The 18283-nt window shown below is 47.3% G+C and overlaps 1 protein-coding gene across 4 annotated transcripts in view; it reads right to left on the bottom strand.

Annotated features, from left to right (window-relative positions):
* Positions 1-11013, bottom strand: part of EXOC6B (exocyst complex component 6B) — a 299395-nt gene extending 288382 nt beyond the window's left edge. For all 4 annotated transcript variants that reach the window (XM_064712101.1, XM_064712102.1, XM_064712103.1 and 1 more), the window contains exon 1: positions 10836-11013. In XM_064712101.1, the coding sequence (XP_064568171.1) occupies positions 10836-10948 (113 nt within the window). In that variant the 5' untranslated portion in view covers positions 10949-11013. The remainder of the gene's footprint in view (positions 1-10835) is intronic.
* Between the last annotated feature and the right edge of the window lie 7270 nt (positions 11014-18283).

Here is an 18283-nt window from a genome sequence, read left to right as displayed (position 1 = left end):
AATCCTGGATGCCACAGGAGTTTCTGGGCTCAGTTTCCCAAATTCAGCTCCAGAATCCTGAATGCCACAGGAGTTTCTGGGCTCAGTTTCCCAAATTCAGCTCCAGAATCCTGGATGCCACAGGAGTTTCTGGGCTCAGTTTCCCAAATTCAGCTCCAGAATTCTCCCTGGATGCCACAGGAGTTTCTGTGCTCAGTTTCCCAAATTCAGCTCCAGAATTCTCCCTGGATGCCACAGGAGTTTCTGTGCTCAGTTTCCCAAATTCAGCTCCAGAATTCTCCCTGGATGCCACAGGAGTTTCTGCGCTCAGTTTTCCAAATTCAGCTCCAGAACCCTGGATGCCACAGGACTGTCAGAATTCCAACCCAGATCCATTGGAAAATACAGCAGAAAATAACCCAGAGAACATTCCCTGTCCACAGCATCAGCCCCAGCTCAGGAGCAAAAATTCCAGGCTGGGAGGAGCTGGGATGGAATTCCCAGAGCAGCTGGGGCTGCCCCTGATCCCAATCCAGGTTGGATCCACCTGGGACAGTGGAAAGTGGAGGAAGAGGATCATCCTTAAGGTCCCTTCCCACCCAAACCACTCCAGGATTCCCTGATCTGTCCAACATCCCAGACACAAAACACTAATAAATATAATACACATAATCCTAAAAAATAATAAATACCTAACATAATATTGACATAATCCTAATAAATATAATACACACAAACCTAAAAAAAAAAAAAAACTCAAAAAAGAGGAGCTGGAGTGTCCCAGCTGGGCACAGGAAAGTGCCAAGCAGGGAATGGCCATGGAAAACACCCAGGCCAGGCTGGATGCCACAGGACTGTCAGAATTCCAACCCAGCTCCATTGGAAAATACAGCAGAAAATAACCCTGTCCACAGCACCAGCCCGAACTCAGGAGCAAAAATTCCAGGCTGGGAGGAGCTGGGATGGAATTCCCAGAGCAGCTGGAGCTGCCTCTGGAACCCAACAGTGCAAGGTTGGGGAACAGGATCATCTTTAAGGTCCCTTCCCACCAAAACCATTCCAGGATTCCCTGATCTGCCAAACATCCCAGACATAAAACCCTAATGAATATAATACACATAATCGTAAAAAATAATAAATATCTAACACAATCCTAACATAACATAATATTATAGAAATAATAATGCTAATAAATATATACACATAATCCTAAAAAAAAAAAAAAAAACCAAAAAGAGGAGCTGGAGTGTTCCAGCTGGTCACAGGGAGGTGCCAAGCAGGGAATGGCCATGGAAAACACCCAGGCCAGGCAGGAGCTGAGGCAGGAATTAGGGAGCTCAGCTTAATCCCAGCCCTGCCTTAATCCACTCAGGAGCTGCCCAGGACCTCACTGAGCCTCCTTTCACTGCTCTGATCCCTGAAAATTCCCATTTTCTGTTCCAGAGTTTCACATCTCCATGATTGTGGCTGAAATCCCAGCCTGGCTGATCCATGCCCAGGTAGAACATTCCTGATTCTCCTGCAGGGCACTGGGAAACACCAAACAGGGTTGATAAAGAGCACCAAGGAACAGCCTGGAAAGCAAACACACACCCGGGAGGGAACAAAACCCAGCGAGGAGCTGTTTGCAGGACACAAAAACCACAGGATCAGGCAGGGAAGTACAGGAATCACCTGGAAATCATTGCCAGGGGACAAAAAAAAAGCCACAGAATCAGGCAGGGAATTACAAGAATCATTGCCAGGGGACACAAAAGGCAGGGAATAACAAAAATCACCTGGAAATTGTTTCCAGAGGACAAAAAAGTCACAAAATCAGGCAGGGAATTGCAAGAATCACCTGGAAATAATTGGAAGAGGACACAAAAGGCAGGGAATAACAAGAATCACCAGGAAATCATTGCCAGGTGACAAAAAAGTCACAGAATCAAGCAAGAAATTACAAGAATCACCTGGATGTCATTGCCAGGGGACACAAAAGGCAGGGAATAATAAAAATCACCTGGAAATCATTTGAAGAGGACCAAAAAAAAAAAAAAAAAGCCAGGGAATCAGGGAAGGAATAATGAAAATCACCTGGAAATCATTTGAAGAGGACAAAAAAAGCATCAGGATCAAGGAAGAAATTACAAGAATCACCTGGATATCATTTGAAGAAGACAAAATGCCACAGAATCCGGCAGGGAATTGCAAGAATCACCTGAAAATCATTTGAAGATGACAAAAAAGGCCAAAGACTCAAGCAAGGAATTACAAGGATCACCTGGAAATCATTGCCAGAGGACAAAAAAGTCACAGAATCAGGCAGGGAATTAAAAGAATCACCTGGAAATAATTTGGACAAAAACGTAACAGAATCAAGTAAGGAATTACAAGGATCACCTGGATATCATTTGAAGAGGACAAAAAAGCCCCAGAATCAGGCAGGGAATTAAAGAATCACCTGGAAATTGTTTGAAGTGAACAAAAGTGACAGAATGAGGCAAGGAATTACAAAAATCACCTGGAAATAAATTGAAGAGGACAAAAAAAAGTCACAGAATCAGGCAGGGAATAACAAGAAACATCAGGAAATCATTTGAAGAGGACAAAAAAAGCCAGGGAATCAGGCAGAGAATTACAAAAATCACCTGGAAATCATCTGAAGATGACAAAAAAGGCCACAGAATCAGGCAGGGAATAAAAAGAATCACCTGGAAATCATTGCAAGAAGACAAAAAAAGCCACAGGATCAAGGAAGGAATAACAAGAATCACCTGGATATCACATGAATAGGACTAAAAGGCACAAAATCAGGCAGGGAATTACAGGAATCACCTGGATGTCATTTCCAGAGGACACAAAAGGCAGGGAATAAGAAAAATCACCTGGAAATCATTGCCAGAGGATGAAAAAAGTCACAAAATCAAGCAAGGAATAACAAGAATCATGTGGAAATCATTGCCAGAGGACACAAAAGTAGGGAATTACAAGAAGCACCTGGAAATCGTTTCCAGAGGATAAAAAAAGTCATGGAATCAAGCAAGAAATAACAAGAATCACCTGGAAATCATTGCCAGAGAATAAAAAAGTCACAAAATCAGGCAGGGAATTACAAAATCACCTGAAAATAATTTGAAAAGGACAAAAAAAAAAAAAAAAAAAAGCCAGGGAATCAGGCAAGGAATAACAAGAACCACCTGGATATCATTTGAAGATTACAAAAAAAAGCCACAGAATTGAGCAAGGAATAACAAGAATCACCTGAAATCATTGCCAGGGGACACACAAGGCATGGAATCAGGCAAGGAATAACAAGAATCACCTGGAAATAATTGTAAGGGGACAAAAAAGCCACAGAATCAGGCAGGGAATTACAGGAATCACCTGGAAATCATTGCCAGGGGACACAAAAGGCAGGGAATTACAAGAATCACCTGGATATCATTTAAAGAGGAAAAGAAAGCCAGAGAACCAGGCAGGGAATTACAAAAATCACCTGGAAATCATTGCCAGGGGACAAAAAAAGCCACAGAATCAGGCAGGGAATTACAAGAATCATTGCCAGGGGACACAAAAGGCAGGGAATAACAAAAATCACCTGGAAATTGTTTCCAGAGGACAAAAAAGTCACAAAATCAGGCAGGGAATTGCAAGAATCACCTGGAAATAATTAGAAGAGGACACAAAAGGCAGGGAATAACAAGAATCACCAGGAAATCATTGCCAGGTGACAAAAAAGTCACAGAATCAAGCAAGAAATTACAAGAATCACCTGGATGTCATTGCCAGGGGACACAAAAGGCAGGGAATAACAAAAATCACCTGGAAATAATTTGAAACTGACAAAAAAAAAAAAAAAAAAAAAAAGCCAGGGAATCAGGGAAGGAATAATGAAAATCACCTGGAAATCATTTGAAGAGGACAAAAAAAACATCAGGATCAAGGAAGAAATTACAAGAATCACCTGGATATCATTTGAAGAAGACAAAATGCCACAGAATCCGGCAGGGAATTGCAAGAATCGCCTGAAAATCATTTGAAGATGACAAAAAAAGCCACAAAATCAGGCAGGGAATTGCAGTCTGAGGTGCAGGGACAGGAGCCAGAGCTGAGCTGGCAGGGCAATGAAACCTCTGAGAGGGGCAATTCCTGCTGGGACCGGGGCAATTCCTGCTGCAAAAGGGAAAGCAGGAGGGCTTTGCAGCCTGATGGGATTTTAAAGCAGAGAGAAGACACAAAACCACGGTGAGCACACCTGGGTGGCTCCCAGGGCTGCTTTAACTCATCAAATGCTGATGAAAAACCTCTGGAATTTATCAAAGGATGCTTCAAGATTTATCAAAGGATGCTTTAACAAATCAAATGCTGATTAAAAACCTCTGGAATTTATCAAAGGATGCTTCAAGATCCTGCAGGAGCTGCCCAGGGCTCTGCAGGGCTGGCATGGCTCAGGGTGGTGAAGCAGAGAGGATTAAAAAGTGACTTAATCCAGGCTGGGCTTGAGCCAGGAGGTGACACCAGGTGTGCAAGGACACTGCAGAGCAGCAAGGACAGCAAAACATCCCCGGGGGAGAATAAAAACCGCTTTAAATTATTTAAACTGATTTTAAATTATTTAAACGGCTTTAAAATGACTTAAACTGCTTTTAAGTTCAGATATTTTTGGGACAGCCCTCAGATTGCAGGGAAATGGGTGAGGTTTTACTCCCGTTTTATGGGGTGCCATAAGGAAACCCCACTGTCACCCATCTCTAGAATGACACAGGCCAGCACTGATTAAAAATAATACAAACATTTTGTGTAATATATAGCACAAAAATAAATAAAAAACCCAGCTCAAAGGGACTGAAAGAGTGAGAAACTTCAATTAAACACAATAAAAATGAGAGCACTGGGGTATCACAGTTTGCCAAGAGCTGGTTTGAAGTTAGAAAGCTTCTCTTCCTTTAAAAGATTTTCAAACATTTTCCTTACAAATATTTTTTGCACTATATAATACTGAAATTACTTTAAATATATCAAAATATATCTATATAAAATATATATTTATATATATTTATATAGAATATATACTATATAAATATATATAATAAATATATATAAATATAAATATATATATAGATGTATAACTCTATAAATATATAAATATATATATATATAAATCTCTAAATACAAACCCCAGCTGAAGGGGACAGAAAGAGCAACAAATTTTAATTAAACATAATAGAAATTAAAGTACTTGGGTACCACAGTTAGCCAAGAGAGGGTTTTAAGTTAGAAAGTTTCTCTTCCCCTAAAAGGTCTTCAATCATTTTTATTACAAACATTTTTGTAATATCTAATACTAAAAATATTTAAATATATCAATATATATCTATATAAAATATAATTATATAGAATATATATACTATATAAATATATATATAATAAATATATCTAAATATAAATATATATAAAAATAATATAACTCTATAAATATATAAATAAATATAAATATATAAATAAATATATCTCTAAATACAAACCCCAGCTCGAAGGGACAGAAAGAGCAACAAACTTGAATTAAACACAATAAACATTAGAGCTCTTGGGTATCAAAACCAGCTCTTAGCTAACTCTGAGTTAGAAAGTTTCTCTTCCCCTAAAAAGTCTTCAAACATTTTTATTACAAACATTTTTGTAATATATAATAATTAAAAAATTTTACATATATCTATATATATAAATATGTATATAAATAACTCTATAAATATATATAAATATATAAAAATGAATATAAATACATAAATATAAAATATATTATATATATAAATCTCTAAATAAAAAACCCAGCTCAAGGGGACAGAAAAAGCAACAAATTTCAATTAAACACAATAAAAATGAGAGCACTGGGGTATCACAGGCAAGAGCTCGTTTTAAGTGAAAAAAAATTCTTCAAACATTTTTATTACAAACATTTTTTGTAATACATAATACTAAAAATATTTTGAAATATATAAATATATATAAAATGTATATAAATATATATATAATATATTCATAAATATATATATAAAATATCTCTAAATACAAAACTCAGCTCAAGGGTACAGAAAGAAAAAACTCCAATAAACACAATAAAAATGAGAGCCCTGGGGTATCACAGCCAAGAGCTGGTTTTAGGTTAGAGAAAGTTCTTCAAATATTTTTTATTTTGTAATACATAATACAAAAAATATTTTTAAATATATCTATATATAAATATAAATCCATATTTTATATATAAATATATTTTATGTATAAATATATGAAACATATAAATATATATATCGATATTATATATATATATATATATATCTAAATACAAACCCCAGCTCAAGGGGACAGAAAGCAAAAACTTCAATTAAACACAATAAAAATGGCAGCACTGGGGGTATCCCAGTCAGCCAAGAGCTGCTTTTGAATTACAGTTTCTCTTCCCCTAAAAGCTTTTCTGACCCTGCAGAATGAAAGCAATCTCCCAAACCCAGACCAAGAGAGGACCCCAAACCCCTCTGGAAATTCAGGTGTGAGCAGAGAGAGCAAGAAGGGCAACGAGAGCAGGAGATGCAATTAGCAGCAGAGGGTAATTAGGAGAGGCTGGAGGGCAGGGAGAACGTCCTGGCTTGGATCCCAGAGCATCCCGGGGTGCTGAGCTCGGGGTCCTACAAATGCCACCGAGCCCTGGGCTGCGCTGCCAGTGCCACCAAGTGGGGTCCCCAATTCCCCCACTGGGGTCCCAGTGCTCCATTGGGGATCCCCAGTGCCCCCAATTCCTCCAGTGGGGTCCCAGTGCCCTGTCAGGATCCCAATTCCCCCAGCAAGGATCCCCAATTCCCTCATCAGGGTCCCCCAGTGCCACCAGTGGGGTCCTAATTCCCCAGCGGGGTCCCCAGTTCCTCCCATTGGGGATCCCCAATTCCCCCATCAGGGATCCCCAGTGCCCCTCATCGAGGTCCCAATTCCCCCATTAGGGGTACCAGTTCCCTCATCAGGATCCCAGTTCCCTCATCAGGGATTCCCAATTTCCCCAGTGGGGTCCCAGTGCCCCATCAGGATCCCAATTCCCCCAGCAAACATCTCCAATTCCCTCATCAGGATCCCAGTGCCCCCAGTGAGGTCCCCAGTACCCCATGGGGGTCCCCATTCCCCCATCTGGGTCCCCAGTGTCCACATCAGGGGTCCCAATTCCCCCATCAGGATCCCAGTGCTACCAGCAGGGTCCAACTCCCCAGCGGGGATCCCCAATTCCCCCATCAGGGATCTCCAGTGCCCCTCACAGAGGTCCCCACTGCCCCAGAGAGGTCCTCAATTCCCCCATCGGGGTCCCCAGTGCCCATCAGGATCCCAAATCCCCCACTGGGGGTCCCAAATCCCCATCGCCAGCAGGGCCAGGCTGCTCCCCCCGCTGGAGCAGGGCTGGCAGGGACCCCAAGGAGCAGAGCCCCCCCCTGGCCTGTGCCACCCTGCAGGGCTGGGCCCTGCAGCTCCCGTCTGAGCCCTGGGAATGTCCCCAGGAGCCAGCAAGTGACAAAATCCAATTGTGCAGCTATAAAATGACAATCCTGCACACCAAAGGAACCAATAAAAGCACAACCCTGCACCTATGAAATGCCAAATGTGCACAGCAAAGGGGTCAGGAACCCATGAAAGCCCAATTCTGCACCAATAAAATGCCAATTCTGCAAACCAAAGGAGGAGTCGATAAAAGATCAATTCTGGAAACCAAGGGGGTCAGGAACTCATAAAAGCCCAATTCTGCACCTATAGAAGTACAATTCTACACACCAAAGGAATCAAGAAAAGCCCAATTCTGTACCAAAAAAAGTCCAATTCTGCAAACCAAAGGAACCAATAACAACCCACTTCCGCACCATTAAAAGTCAAACTCTACAAACCAAAGAGATCAAGAACCAATAAAACCCAATTCTGAACCAAGAAAAGCACAATGCTGCAAACCAAGGGGGTCAGGAACTGATAAAAGCCAAGTTCTGCAAACCAAAGGAACCAATAAAAACCCAATTCTGCACTATTAAAAGTCTACTTCTACAAACCAAACCCAATAAAAACCCAATTCTGAACCAAGAAAAGCACAATTCTGCAAACCAAGGGGGTCAGGAACTGATAAAAACCAAATTCTGCAAACCAAAGGAATCAATAATAGTCCAAGTCTAGAAACCTAAAGGAACTGATAAAAACCCAGTTCTGGAAACCAAAAAACCCAGTAAAAGCCCAATTCTGCACCAGCCAAAGCCCAATTCTACAAACTAAAGGAACCAATAAAAACCCAATTCTGCACCATTAAAAGTCAAACTCTACTAACCAAAGAGATCAGGAACCAAGAAAACCCAATTCTGAATCAAGAAAAGTGCAATTCTGCAAACCAAGGGGGTCAGGAACTGTTAAAAACCAAGTTCTGCAAACTAAAGGAACCCATAAAAACCCAATTCTGCACCATTAAAAGTCAAACTCTACAAACAAAGGGATCAGGAACCAATAAAACCCAATTCTGAATCAAGAAAAGTGCAATTCTGCAAACCAAGGGGGTCAGGAACTGATAAAAACCAAGTTCTGCAAACCAAAGAAGCCAATAAAAAACCCAATTCTGCACCAAAAAAAGTCCAATTCTGCAAACCAAAGGAACCAATAAAAACCCAATTCTGCACTATTAAAAGTCAAATTCTACAAACCAAAGGGATCAGGAAACAATAAAAACCCAATTCTGAACCAGAAAAGCACAATTCTGCAAACCAAGGGGGTCAGGAACTGATAAAAACCAAATTCTGCAAACCAAAGAAATCAATAATAGTCCAATTCTAGAAACCTAAAGGAATTGATAAAAACCCGATTCTGGAAACCAAAAAAACCCAGTAAAAGCCCAATTCTGCACCAGCCAAAGCCCAATTCTACAAACTAAAGGAACCAATAAAAACCCAATTCTGCAAACCCAAGGAACCAATAAAAGCCCAGTTCTGGAAACAAAAACAAACCAATGAAAGCCCAATTCCACACCAATAAAGCCCCAGTTCTGCATCAATAAAATCCCAAGTCTGGAAACCAAAGGAAATCAATAAAAGCCCAGTTCTGCATCAATAACAGCCCAATTCTGCACCAATAAAAGCCCAATTCTGCCAACCCAAGGAATCAATCACAGCCCAATTCTGGAAACCAAAGGAACCCATAAAAGCCCAGTTCTACCGACCCAAGGAATCATTAAAATCCCAATTCTGCCAACCCAAGGAATCAATAACAGCCCAGTTCTGCCAACCCAAGCCCCAGCACTCCAGCCTGGCCCTGAGCTGAGCCCTGGGAGTTCCTGGAAGAGAAGCCAGCCTAGCTCCTGGACACACAATTATTCCATGATGCCCACAAGAAATGAGTCACCTTTTCTAAAAAAAAAAAAAAAAAAAATAAAGTTTCCACCATCCTCTTTTCCTGCCTGGGGTGTTTACCCTGAGCTGGGCCAGTTTAACTCTGCCATTCTTGCTGCTCATTAATTATAATTAAACGTTCCCCACATCCAGCAGTGAATGAATAAAACCCAAACCCCTCCCAGCCCGGATATTTAACAGAGTCAAGCGAGTTCTGTGTTTCTCCTGTGGAAATGCAAAGCTCCACATCAAACCCAGCTCTTCACCTAACTTCAATATCAAGAGAAGAGATCAGCTGCGCTTTTTGTCCTCTGAAATGGAAAAAAACCACCCACACTTCTCACCCTGGCAGCTCCCACCCATCCAAACCAGTTTTTGCAGAATAATAAATCTCATTCCCACTGCTCGGTTTGCCTTGAGAAGCTTCAGGGGAGAACTCCAGGAAGAAAAGTGCAAGAATTCCCAATGAACGAGGGGATGGGCGATGCTGGAGCACACCCAGGGCTCTGCTGCTCCATAAATCCCAAAGTTTCCGTGCCCAGCTCGGTGCCAGCGCTGCAGCATCGCTGCAAAGCCCAGAGCTCCGAGCCTGGCTGGGCACAGAGGCCCTAGGAGCTGCTCCAGGGGTTCCAAGCGGGGAAATTGGGAATAGAAATAAATCCAGGGGAGGCTCCAGCCCTGAGCGCACCCAGCCCTGCCCAGCTGGGGCTGATGCGGAGCAGCCCAAAGCCCGAATTCCCCTCCCGGAGGCGCCGAGCTGAGCTCCGAGATAACGGCGTTATCTGCTCGCGGTTTAACCCCGGGATTGCTGAGGGTTTCCGTGATGCTCCCGGTGATCGGGAGGAGCTGGAATTACCCCCATCCGTTGGGATATCACACACAAACCCCATCCACTGGGGTATCACACACACACCTGCCTCGGCAAACGCTTCGGGGGGACTCAAAGTCCTTGGGAGAACTTCTGCAGCACTTCCAGGGCGGGGAACGACGGGGGAATTACAAGGATGGGGGGAACTGACAAGGATGGGGGGAATTGACAAGGATGGATAAATTATCTCAGGGTAGCGATGCTGACTTGGTCCAGCAAGCCACAACGGGGCACGGATGTGGATAACTGATCTAAAATAATGCCATTTTTTAGGAAATTGGGCGATTCCTCATCGGACGCAGGTTACCGTTAACACCACACCGGGCACCGGGGCCGGAGCCGCGCTGCTCAAAGCGAAACCCGGGAACGGCGGCTCCGGAGGGACGGGAAGGACGTGACGGAGCCGGGAAGGGGCGAACCCCGCCAGGGAGCGGGGCTGTCCCGGGGGGCTCGGAGAACAAAGGAGCAGCCCGGGGGTGACACGATGACACCGGCTGGCACAGGGCACGGACGGCGCTGCCCCGGTGACCCCGCACAGCTCCGCGGGAGCGCGCCCCGCATCCCCCCGAGCGGAGCAGGATGCGCGCTCCCCGCCCGGTTCCCCCGCGCTCCCGCACCTGAGCGTGGGGCCGATGCAGGCCGTGTCGGTGCTCTCGATCTCGCGCAGGATCCGCTCGTGCTCCGCCGCCGTCTCCAGGCTCTCCAGCTCCGCCATCTTCGGCCGCTCCATGGGGCCGCTCCACCTGCGCGGCCCCGCCCGGCCCGGCCCGGCCGCCAGCGGCACCGCCGGGGCTGCTCGGCCCCGCTCCGCCACCCGCGCGGGGCACCACGGGACATGTAGTGCGGGAGGGGCCCGCGCTGCGCCAGGAACCATGGGAGATGTAGTCCAGGAGCGGCGCCGGGCTGCGCGGTACCATGGGAGATGTAGTGCCAGAGGGGGCCGGGCCTGCGCGGCCGCTCCGCCCAGGGAGGGACGGACGGAGCAGGGCGGCCCCAGGACTGGGGGAGCGGGGGGAGATTGGATGGGGGAGATGTTGTACTCATGAAGGGGACACAGCCCTGTGTCCTCCCCGTGAGGACAGAGCCCCACGGCTTGGACATCTCTGTGAATTACAGAGCCCCATGGCACTGTCCCCGTGTTGTGCCCAGGAAAGGACTGTCCACTTGTCCTCCCTATGAGAGGACAGAGCCCCATGGCTTGGACATCTCCATGAATGACAGAGTCCCTTGGCACTGTCGCCGTGTGGTACCCAGGAGAGGACACAGCCCCGTGGCACAGTCCCCATGTTGTGCCCATGAAGGGGACACAGCGCCATGGCAGTGTCCCTGTGTTGTACCCAGGAAAGCACACAGCCCCATGGCATTGTCCATGTGAGAGGACAGAGCCTCATGGCTTGGACATCTCTGTGAATGACACAGCCCCATGGCAGTGTCCCCTTGTCCTCCCCATGAGACGACACAGCCCCATGGCACTGCCTTGTGTTGTACCCATGAGAGGACACAGCCCCATTACACAGTTCCTGTGTTGTGCCCAGGAAAGGACACGGCCCCACGGCAGTGACACCGTTGTGACATCCCAGCAGGACAGAACCTGCGTCCCTGCGCCGAGCAGAGGCAGCCCCTGCTCCTCCTGCCCCATGCTGTCCCTCAGCCCCATAAACGATGGAAAGGTGACTGTGGTCCCGAAGTGTGCGGAAATGCCGCTGGGAAAAGCTGGCGTCCCTGAAGGACACAGAGGAATCCTGCAGCTTTATTTGGATAAAGGGAGAGCTCACCGGGGCACAGCCGCAGGGGTTTTATCTCTCTCGGTTTCGGAGGGCGTAGCCTCCCTTTTATCCCAACTCCGGCCGCGTGTTGCCCCTTCCTTTCCCCATTGCCGAGGAAAGTGCCGCCTTCCCCAGCCGCCTGCTCCCTCTCCCCCCTTGAACGCAGCATTTCACCCCAAAGTTCAGGAACTCCAGCTTGTGCATCCCTGTCTGTTTCAGGAGTCAGGGTGTCCAGGATCTGTGAAACCCTGAAATTAACTCCAAAGCGGCTTTAAATTAACCAAAAGTTAATTCATTCAGGAAGTCCCACTTGTCTGTTTCAGGAGTCAGGGTGAAAATAACCCCAAAGCTCAGGAAGTTCCATTTATCTGTTTCAGGAGTCTCTCCACGCTCTGTGACAAACCCACGGTTATACCAAGAATCCATTTCGTGCAGACTCTCGGCCTGACAAACTGTTGAAATCAACCCAAGTCAGGAGTTCCCACTTGTCTGATTTCAGGCCATTTCTGTCATCTCCCTCTCTGTGACAAACCTGTTGGTTGAAATTAACCCCAAAGCTCAGGAAGTCCCACTTGCCTGTTTCAGGGGTCTGTCCGGGCTCTGTGACAAACCCTTGAAATTAACCCCAAATTTCAGGAGCTCCCACTTGTCTGTGTCAGGAATCAGGGTGAAATTAACCCCAAATTTCAGGAGTTCCCACTTGTCTGGAGATTCAGGAGTCTGTCCGGACTCTGTGACAAACCCTTGAAATTAACCCCAAAGTTCAGGAGCTCCCACTGGTCTGTGTCGGGAGTCTGTCCCCGCTCTGAGACAAACCCGCTGTCCAAAGTCACTAGAGTCATTAAGGTCCAGCTCGAAGCCGTTCCCAGGCACCCTCTCCCCCCGGAGAGAGTTCCTGTTATCAGTTTCTTGGGAAAACAGCGCTGGAATGTCCCGTTCCCAGCACACCTTATCAGGTGCTGTCCTTGCACGGGAATGGAGAGCAGGAATCCCAGATTGTGGCACCACCGAGGGCTCTGCCTTTGCTTTTGTTGTTTCACCTTCTGAGATAGAAATAAATTTCTCCAGCTGTGTGAGCACACCTGGGCCTCCCTCAGCGCTGCTTGTGAGGGTGGAACGCTGCTGGTGTAAATAATGTGGAATTATGGAATGGGTGGGGTTCAAAGGGACCAAAGATCATCTCATTCCAACCTCCCTGCCAAGGGCAGGGACACTTCCATTGTCACTTTATGAAATGAGAAGGGGATAAAAGAACTCCTCAGAATGAGGCTCCAGGACTGAAACAACACAGGCAGAGCGAGGAAAGCCTGGTGAAAACTCTGAGTTATTAAGGTTGGAAAAGACCTTTAAGATCATCCAGTCCAACCATCCTGCAGCACTGCCACCACTGACCCTGTCCCCGAGTGCCACATCCACAAGGCTTTGAAATCCTCCCAGGGATGGGGACACCAGCCCTGCCCTTTCTATGAGGAATTTCCCCACTGTCCACCCAGACCCTCCCCTGAGCTGTTCCCTCTGCTTTTGTCCCTGTTCCCTGGGATAAGATCCCAAATCCCCCCGGCTGTGCCCTCCTGGCAGGAGCTGTGCAGAGCCACAAGGGCCCCCAGAGCCTCCTTTGCTCCAGGCTGAGCCCCTGCCCAGCTCCCTCAGCCATTCTCACCACACTCCTGCTCCAGCTCCCTCAGCTCACATGGAGCTCACAACTGCCCCCGCCGCTTCCCAAGCACGGTGTCACTTTGGATGTGACACCAGGGAGATGTGTCCCCTGCCAGTGTCACCATGGGGATCTGTAGAAGTTTTCCTAGGACCAAGAATCGAAGAGACACATCAGCAGTGGGAGGAACGGGGGTGAAAATCCCAGCGTGGATCCTGATCTGAGGCTGGATCAGAAGCTGTTCCCAGGGAAGTGTGGCAGAGCCTCCACAGCTCCTATGGAACCTCCACAGGGCCTTAAAGCCCATCCCATTCCACCCCTGCCATGGCAGGGACACCTCCCACAGTCCCAGGTGGATCCAAGCCCCAATGTCCAACCTGGCCTTGGGCACTGCCAGGGATCCAGGGGCAGCCACAGCAAATCTGGGAATTCCAGCCCAACCCCTGCCCACCTTCTCAGCCAGCAATTCCTTCCCAAGATCCCATCTAAATCTCTCCTCTTTCAGTTTAAAACCATTTCCCCTGTCCTGTATAAAAAGTTGCTCTCTCTCTACTTTTTATAGCACTGGAAGGCTGCAGTAAGTTTTCCCTGGACCCTTTGCCTCTCCAGGTGAGCACCCCCAGCTTTCCCAGCCTGGCTCTAGAGCAGAGCTGTTCTCATGTTCAGTTTTGTTCTAACCCTCAAAACATCTTTGGGTTCCTCCTCTGGCCCGGTTTCAGCAGCTCCATGCTCTCCCCAGGGCTGGGGCAGCTCTGCAGGTGGGGTCTCACCCGGGCAGGGCAGAGGGGCAGAATCCCCTCCCTCAACCCCTGGTGCTGCTCAGGATGAGCCCAGGATGGAGTTGGCAAAGAACAGAAATCAAATGGTCCCCAAAACCAAAACCCAAAGGGAACCCCATCCATCAGCTCCTCCCCGAGGTTGTGTGGCCACAGCATCACCCCAGCCCCATGTCCAGCTGATTCCCCACCACCACCTCCAGCTCTGCCCGGGATAAAATGTTCCATTCTGTAAGAAAAGCTCCACTCTTTGTCCCCAAACTCGTAAGAAAAGCTCCACTCTCTGTCCCCAGCCTGTAGCATTTGTCACCTTCACATGAATATTCATTGCTGGCGTCTGCCTGGGATTTGTCCTCATTATTTGCTGCCACACAAACTTTGTCCCGTTTGAGAGCTTGTCCACAAGAAGTTGATTTATTTATTTCTTCTCCCCAGTCACTGCCATAGCCATGCTGAATGGGTATTGTTGGAATTTATTAATCAAATCATCGGGCAAGGCCAACACGGGTGTAGCAAAGATGGCTCATAATCCTAAAAAATGGGATTGGCTTTGCCTGACAGATTCTATTGGCCTTAAACCCTTCTGGCTGCCATTAACCCCTTTATGTTCCCTTAATTTCCTGCTAATGAAGCTCCAGATAATTGGGTTTTATGGAGCTGACAACAGCCTAGTAATGCTTTAAAATCTCCCCCTTTTAATTGCTGACCTCACAGTGTTTGCCAGGCCTCCAGAACCTCCCTAGTGGGCCAAAACTTCCTAAAAAATCAATGGGATGGGTCAGAGAACCCTCGTGTGCAAGTTCCTCTCTGGTTCAACAATCAGCCTCTGTCCATGACTTCCCAAAGCCAGGAGAAGCTGTCCCAGATCCCTGGAGCAACACAATTATCAGAATTTATTTACATTTATTTTGTTTTTAGTTTCACAACCTCTTGCTTGTTGTGTTTATATGGGGTTTCATTTTGTGCTGTGGTTTGGTCGACTCCTGCAACCTCTCCTGGCTTTTCTCCTTCCTTTTCCCCTTCTCCCTGCTGGATTTTCCAGTGGCTCTGTGCTCTCCTCCCTCCATCCAGCAGTGACAGGCAGGAGGCCAAGCCAGGCTTCAATCTGCTCTCTCTGGTGCCATTCAGGAAAACATTTCCCAGTGGGATCACGGGTTTAGCCACAAATCTGGGAATTAACAGCGGGAAGAAAGGCTCAAACAAGGCCGGACCTGGAAAACCCCTCCTGCAGGACACTCAGGGATCTCCCTGGGCGGGACACTCCTTTTGGGCTGTGACCTGAAGCCCTGGAGCTGCTTCCTCCTCTCCATCCCCAGCTCCTCCTGCTCTCCCTGCTGCCCTCACCCAGCCCCAGCTGGACACGCTCAGGGCTCAGTTTCCCTCCCCAGAGATGTGGAAGAGGTTTTACAGCCACTCCCGTGAGCCACAGAGGAGTCTGATAAGAGGATCCACGTTCAGCCCTGAAAGAATTTCCTACCAAGGTCACTGACACAGAAACCAAGAAGGAAACAAGGATAAATAAGAGAAACCTGCAACTTCCTACTCCAATGAGCACTTTGTTTGTCTCTCATGACCAGTGAGTAAAGGGGCTTTGTTGACCTCCCGTGGATTCACCCACATAACCACAAAATAGTCCAGACTTCCAAATATTCCAGTCTCCATAAGGTATTTCGGCAGGATAAATCCACATTTTCCAGCCACAGCACTCAGAGGTTAAAATCGTGCTCTATGTTACATTTAATGACTGAAATCAATCTCTAAGCCTAATATTCCAAATATTCCACTCTTCCACAAAATATTTCTGCAGGATAAATCCATGTTTTCCAGCCATAGCAGTCAGTATTTAAAATCCTGCTCTGTGTTACATTTAAGGACTGAAATCAATCTCTAAGCCTAATATTCCAAATATTCCACTCTTCCACAGGGTATTTCTGCAGGATAAATCCACATTTTCCAGCCATAGCAGTCAGTGGTTAAAGCCCTGCTTTGTGTTATGTTTAATGACTGAAATCAGTTTTTAGGCCTAATATTTTAAGTGTAATATTCCAAATATTCCACTCTTCCACAAGGTACTTCTGCAGGATAAATCCACATTTTCCAGCCACAGCACTCAGTGGGTAAAGTCCTGCTCTGTGTTACATTTAAGGATTGAAATAAATTTTTAAGCCTAATATTTTAAGTCTAATATTCCAAATATTCCATTCTTCCTCAAAATATTTCTGCAGGATAAACCCATTTTGCAGCCACAGCACTCAGTGTTACATTTAAGGTCTGAAATCAATTTTTAAGCCTAATATTTTTGTAGTGTTCCCCAAATCCCTGTTTGGGACACACCTGGATGCTCCGAATCACAACTTCTGTATCTGTATGGATTTTATTCCACCTTTTCATCTGGCTACCGGAAATTATTATCTTGGGGAGGCTGAAGATGGATTTCAGCCATGGAGCTCTGGCTTCAACCTTCACAGAATTCCCAAAATTCCCAGAATGACGAGGTCGGAAGAGACCTTCAAGATCAATGAGTCCAACCCATGCCCTGACACCTTAACTAAAACCAACATTTGTGAAGAATTTTTCAAATCTGAGTTTCTGCTTTCATTAAGTCCAGCTCTGGGATCTCTGGTGGAGATTTGGGGTGAAGACCTTTTGGCAAGGTGTGCTGGTGTCTCTAAAGTGTTCCCAAATCCCACGAGAAGGGCTTAGCTCCATCGAGGCAGGATTTGAAGACCTAAGAGGTGAATCCCACCCGAGGGCTGCTCCATGTGGGAATTCTGTGCTGGGGCTGCAGGATGGCAAAGGAGGGGCCAGATTTTATGAGTAGGAGGGAGATCCCACCTCTCATCCCAGAGATGAGAGATCTCTGGGATGAGAGGGGGGAAGAGATTCCCTCCCTGCAGGCTCCTCTTCTCCTCACAGCTGCAGGAGTGGGGATCCTGCTGTGCCTCTCAGCCCATTCCATCCCATCCCATTATCCCATCCCATCCCATCCCATCCCATCCCATCCCATTATCCCATTCTATCACCCCATCCCACCCTCCTTCCTGCCAGGAATCCAGCTGGATGCAGCCAGACCTGGGGTCAGTCCTCAGGCTGTCTGGGGAGGTGACACAATGAGCTGTGGGGACAGACACCCGGGGGTCCCACAGCTGGGATGGCCTTCGGGCAACTCAGGAGTCAGCGCTGGAAGCCACAGCCACGGGGACAAGTGACAGGGCCACCTCGGGAGCCATGGCTATGGTCACAGCAGCCAGAGACACCTCAGAAGTCACAGCAAGGGTGACAACAGCCAGGGCCACCTCAGGAGCCATGGCAATGGTGACAACTGCCAGGGCTACCTTGGGGTGGCTGCGGCAATAGTGACAACAGCCAGGGACACCTCGGGAGTCACAGCAATGTTGACAACTGCCAGGATCACCTTGGGAGTCGTGGCAACAGTGACAACTGCCAGGGACACCTTCAAAGCCACAGCCACGGTGACAACAGCCAAGGTGACAACTGCCAGCCCCGCCTTGCTGCAGAGCCACAGCCACAATGACAATAGGCAGGGCCACCTCGGGAGCCACGTCAGCGGTGACAGCAGCCAAAGTCACCTGGAGTGGCTGCCAGCCCTGCCCTGCTGCAGGGACAGAAACCCCCAGGGCTCCTCCTGAAAGCCATCGTTGCCACTCCTGTGCCCCAAGAATTGAGAGGCTCCTCTCCAAGGAGCCCTGGCAGTGCCACAGCAGGGCAGTGTCACAGGACAGTGTCACTCAGGGCATGTCACAGATGGCAGTGCCACAGACATTATCACACTAGGGCACAGTGTCACAGCAGGACAGTGCCACAGCAGGACTGCAGCGTCACAGGGCGGTGTCACAGAGGGTGTCACA

The sequence above is a fragment of the Zonotrichia leucophrys genome, chromosome 4 (assembly GCF_028769735.1).
Source record: "Zonotrichia leucophrys gambelii isolate GWCS_2022_RI chromosome 4, RI_Zleu_2.0, whole genome shotgun sequence".
Lineage (NCBI taxonomy): Eukaryota > Metazoa > Chordata > Aves > Passeriformes > Passerellidae > Zonotrichia > Zonotrichia leucophrys.
Note: the sequence above shows the minus strand (reverse complement) of the source record. Positions and strands in the feature narration are given on the sequence as shown.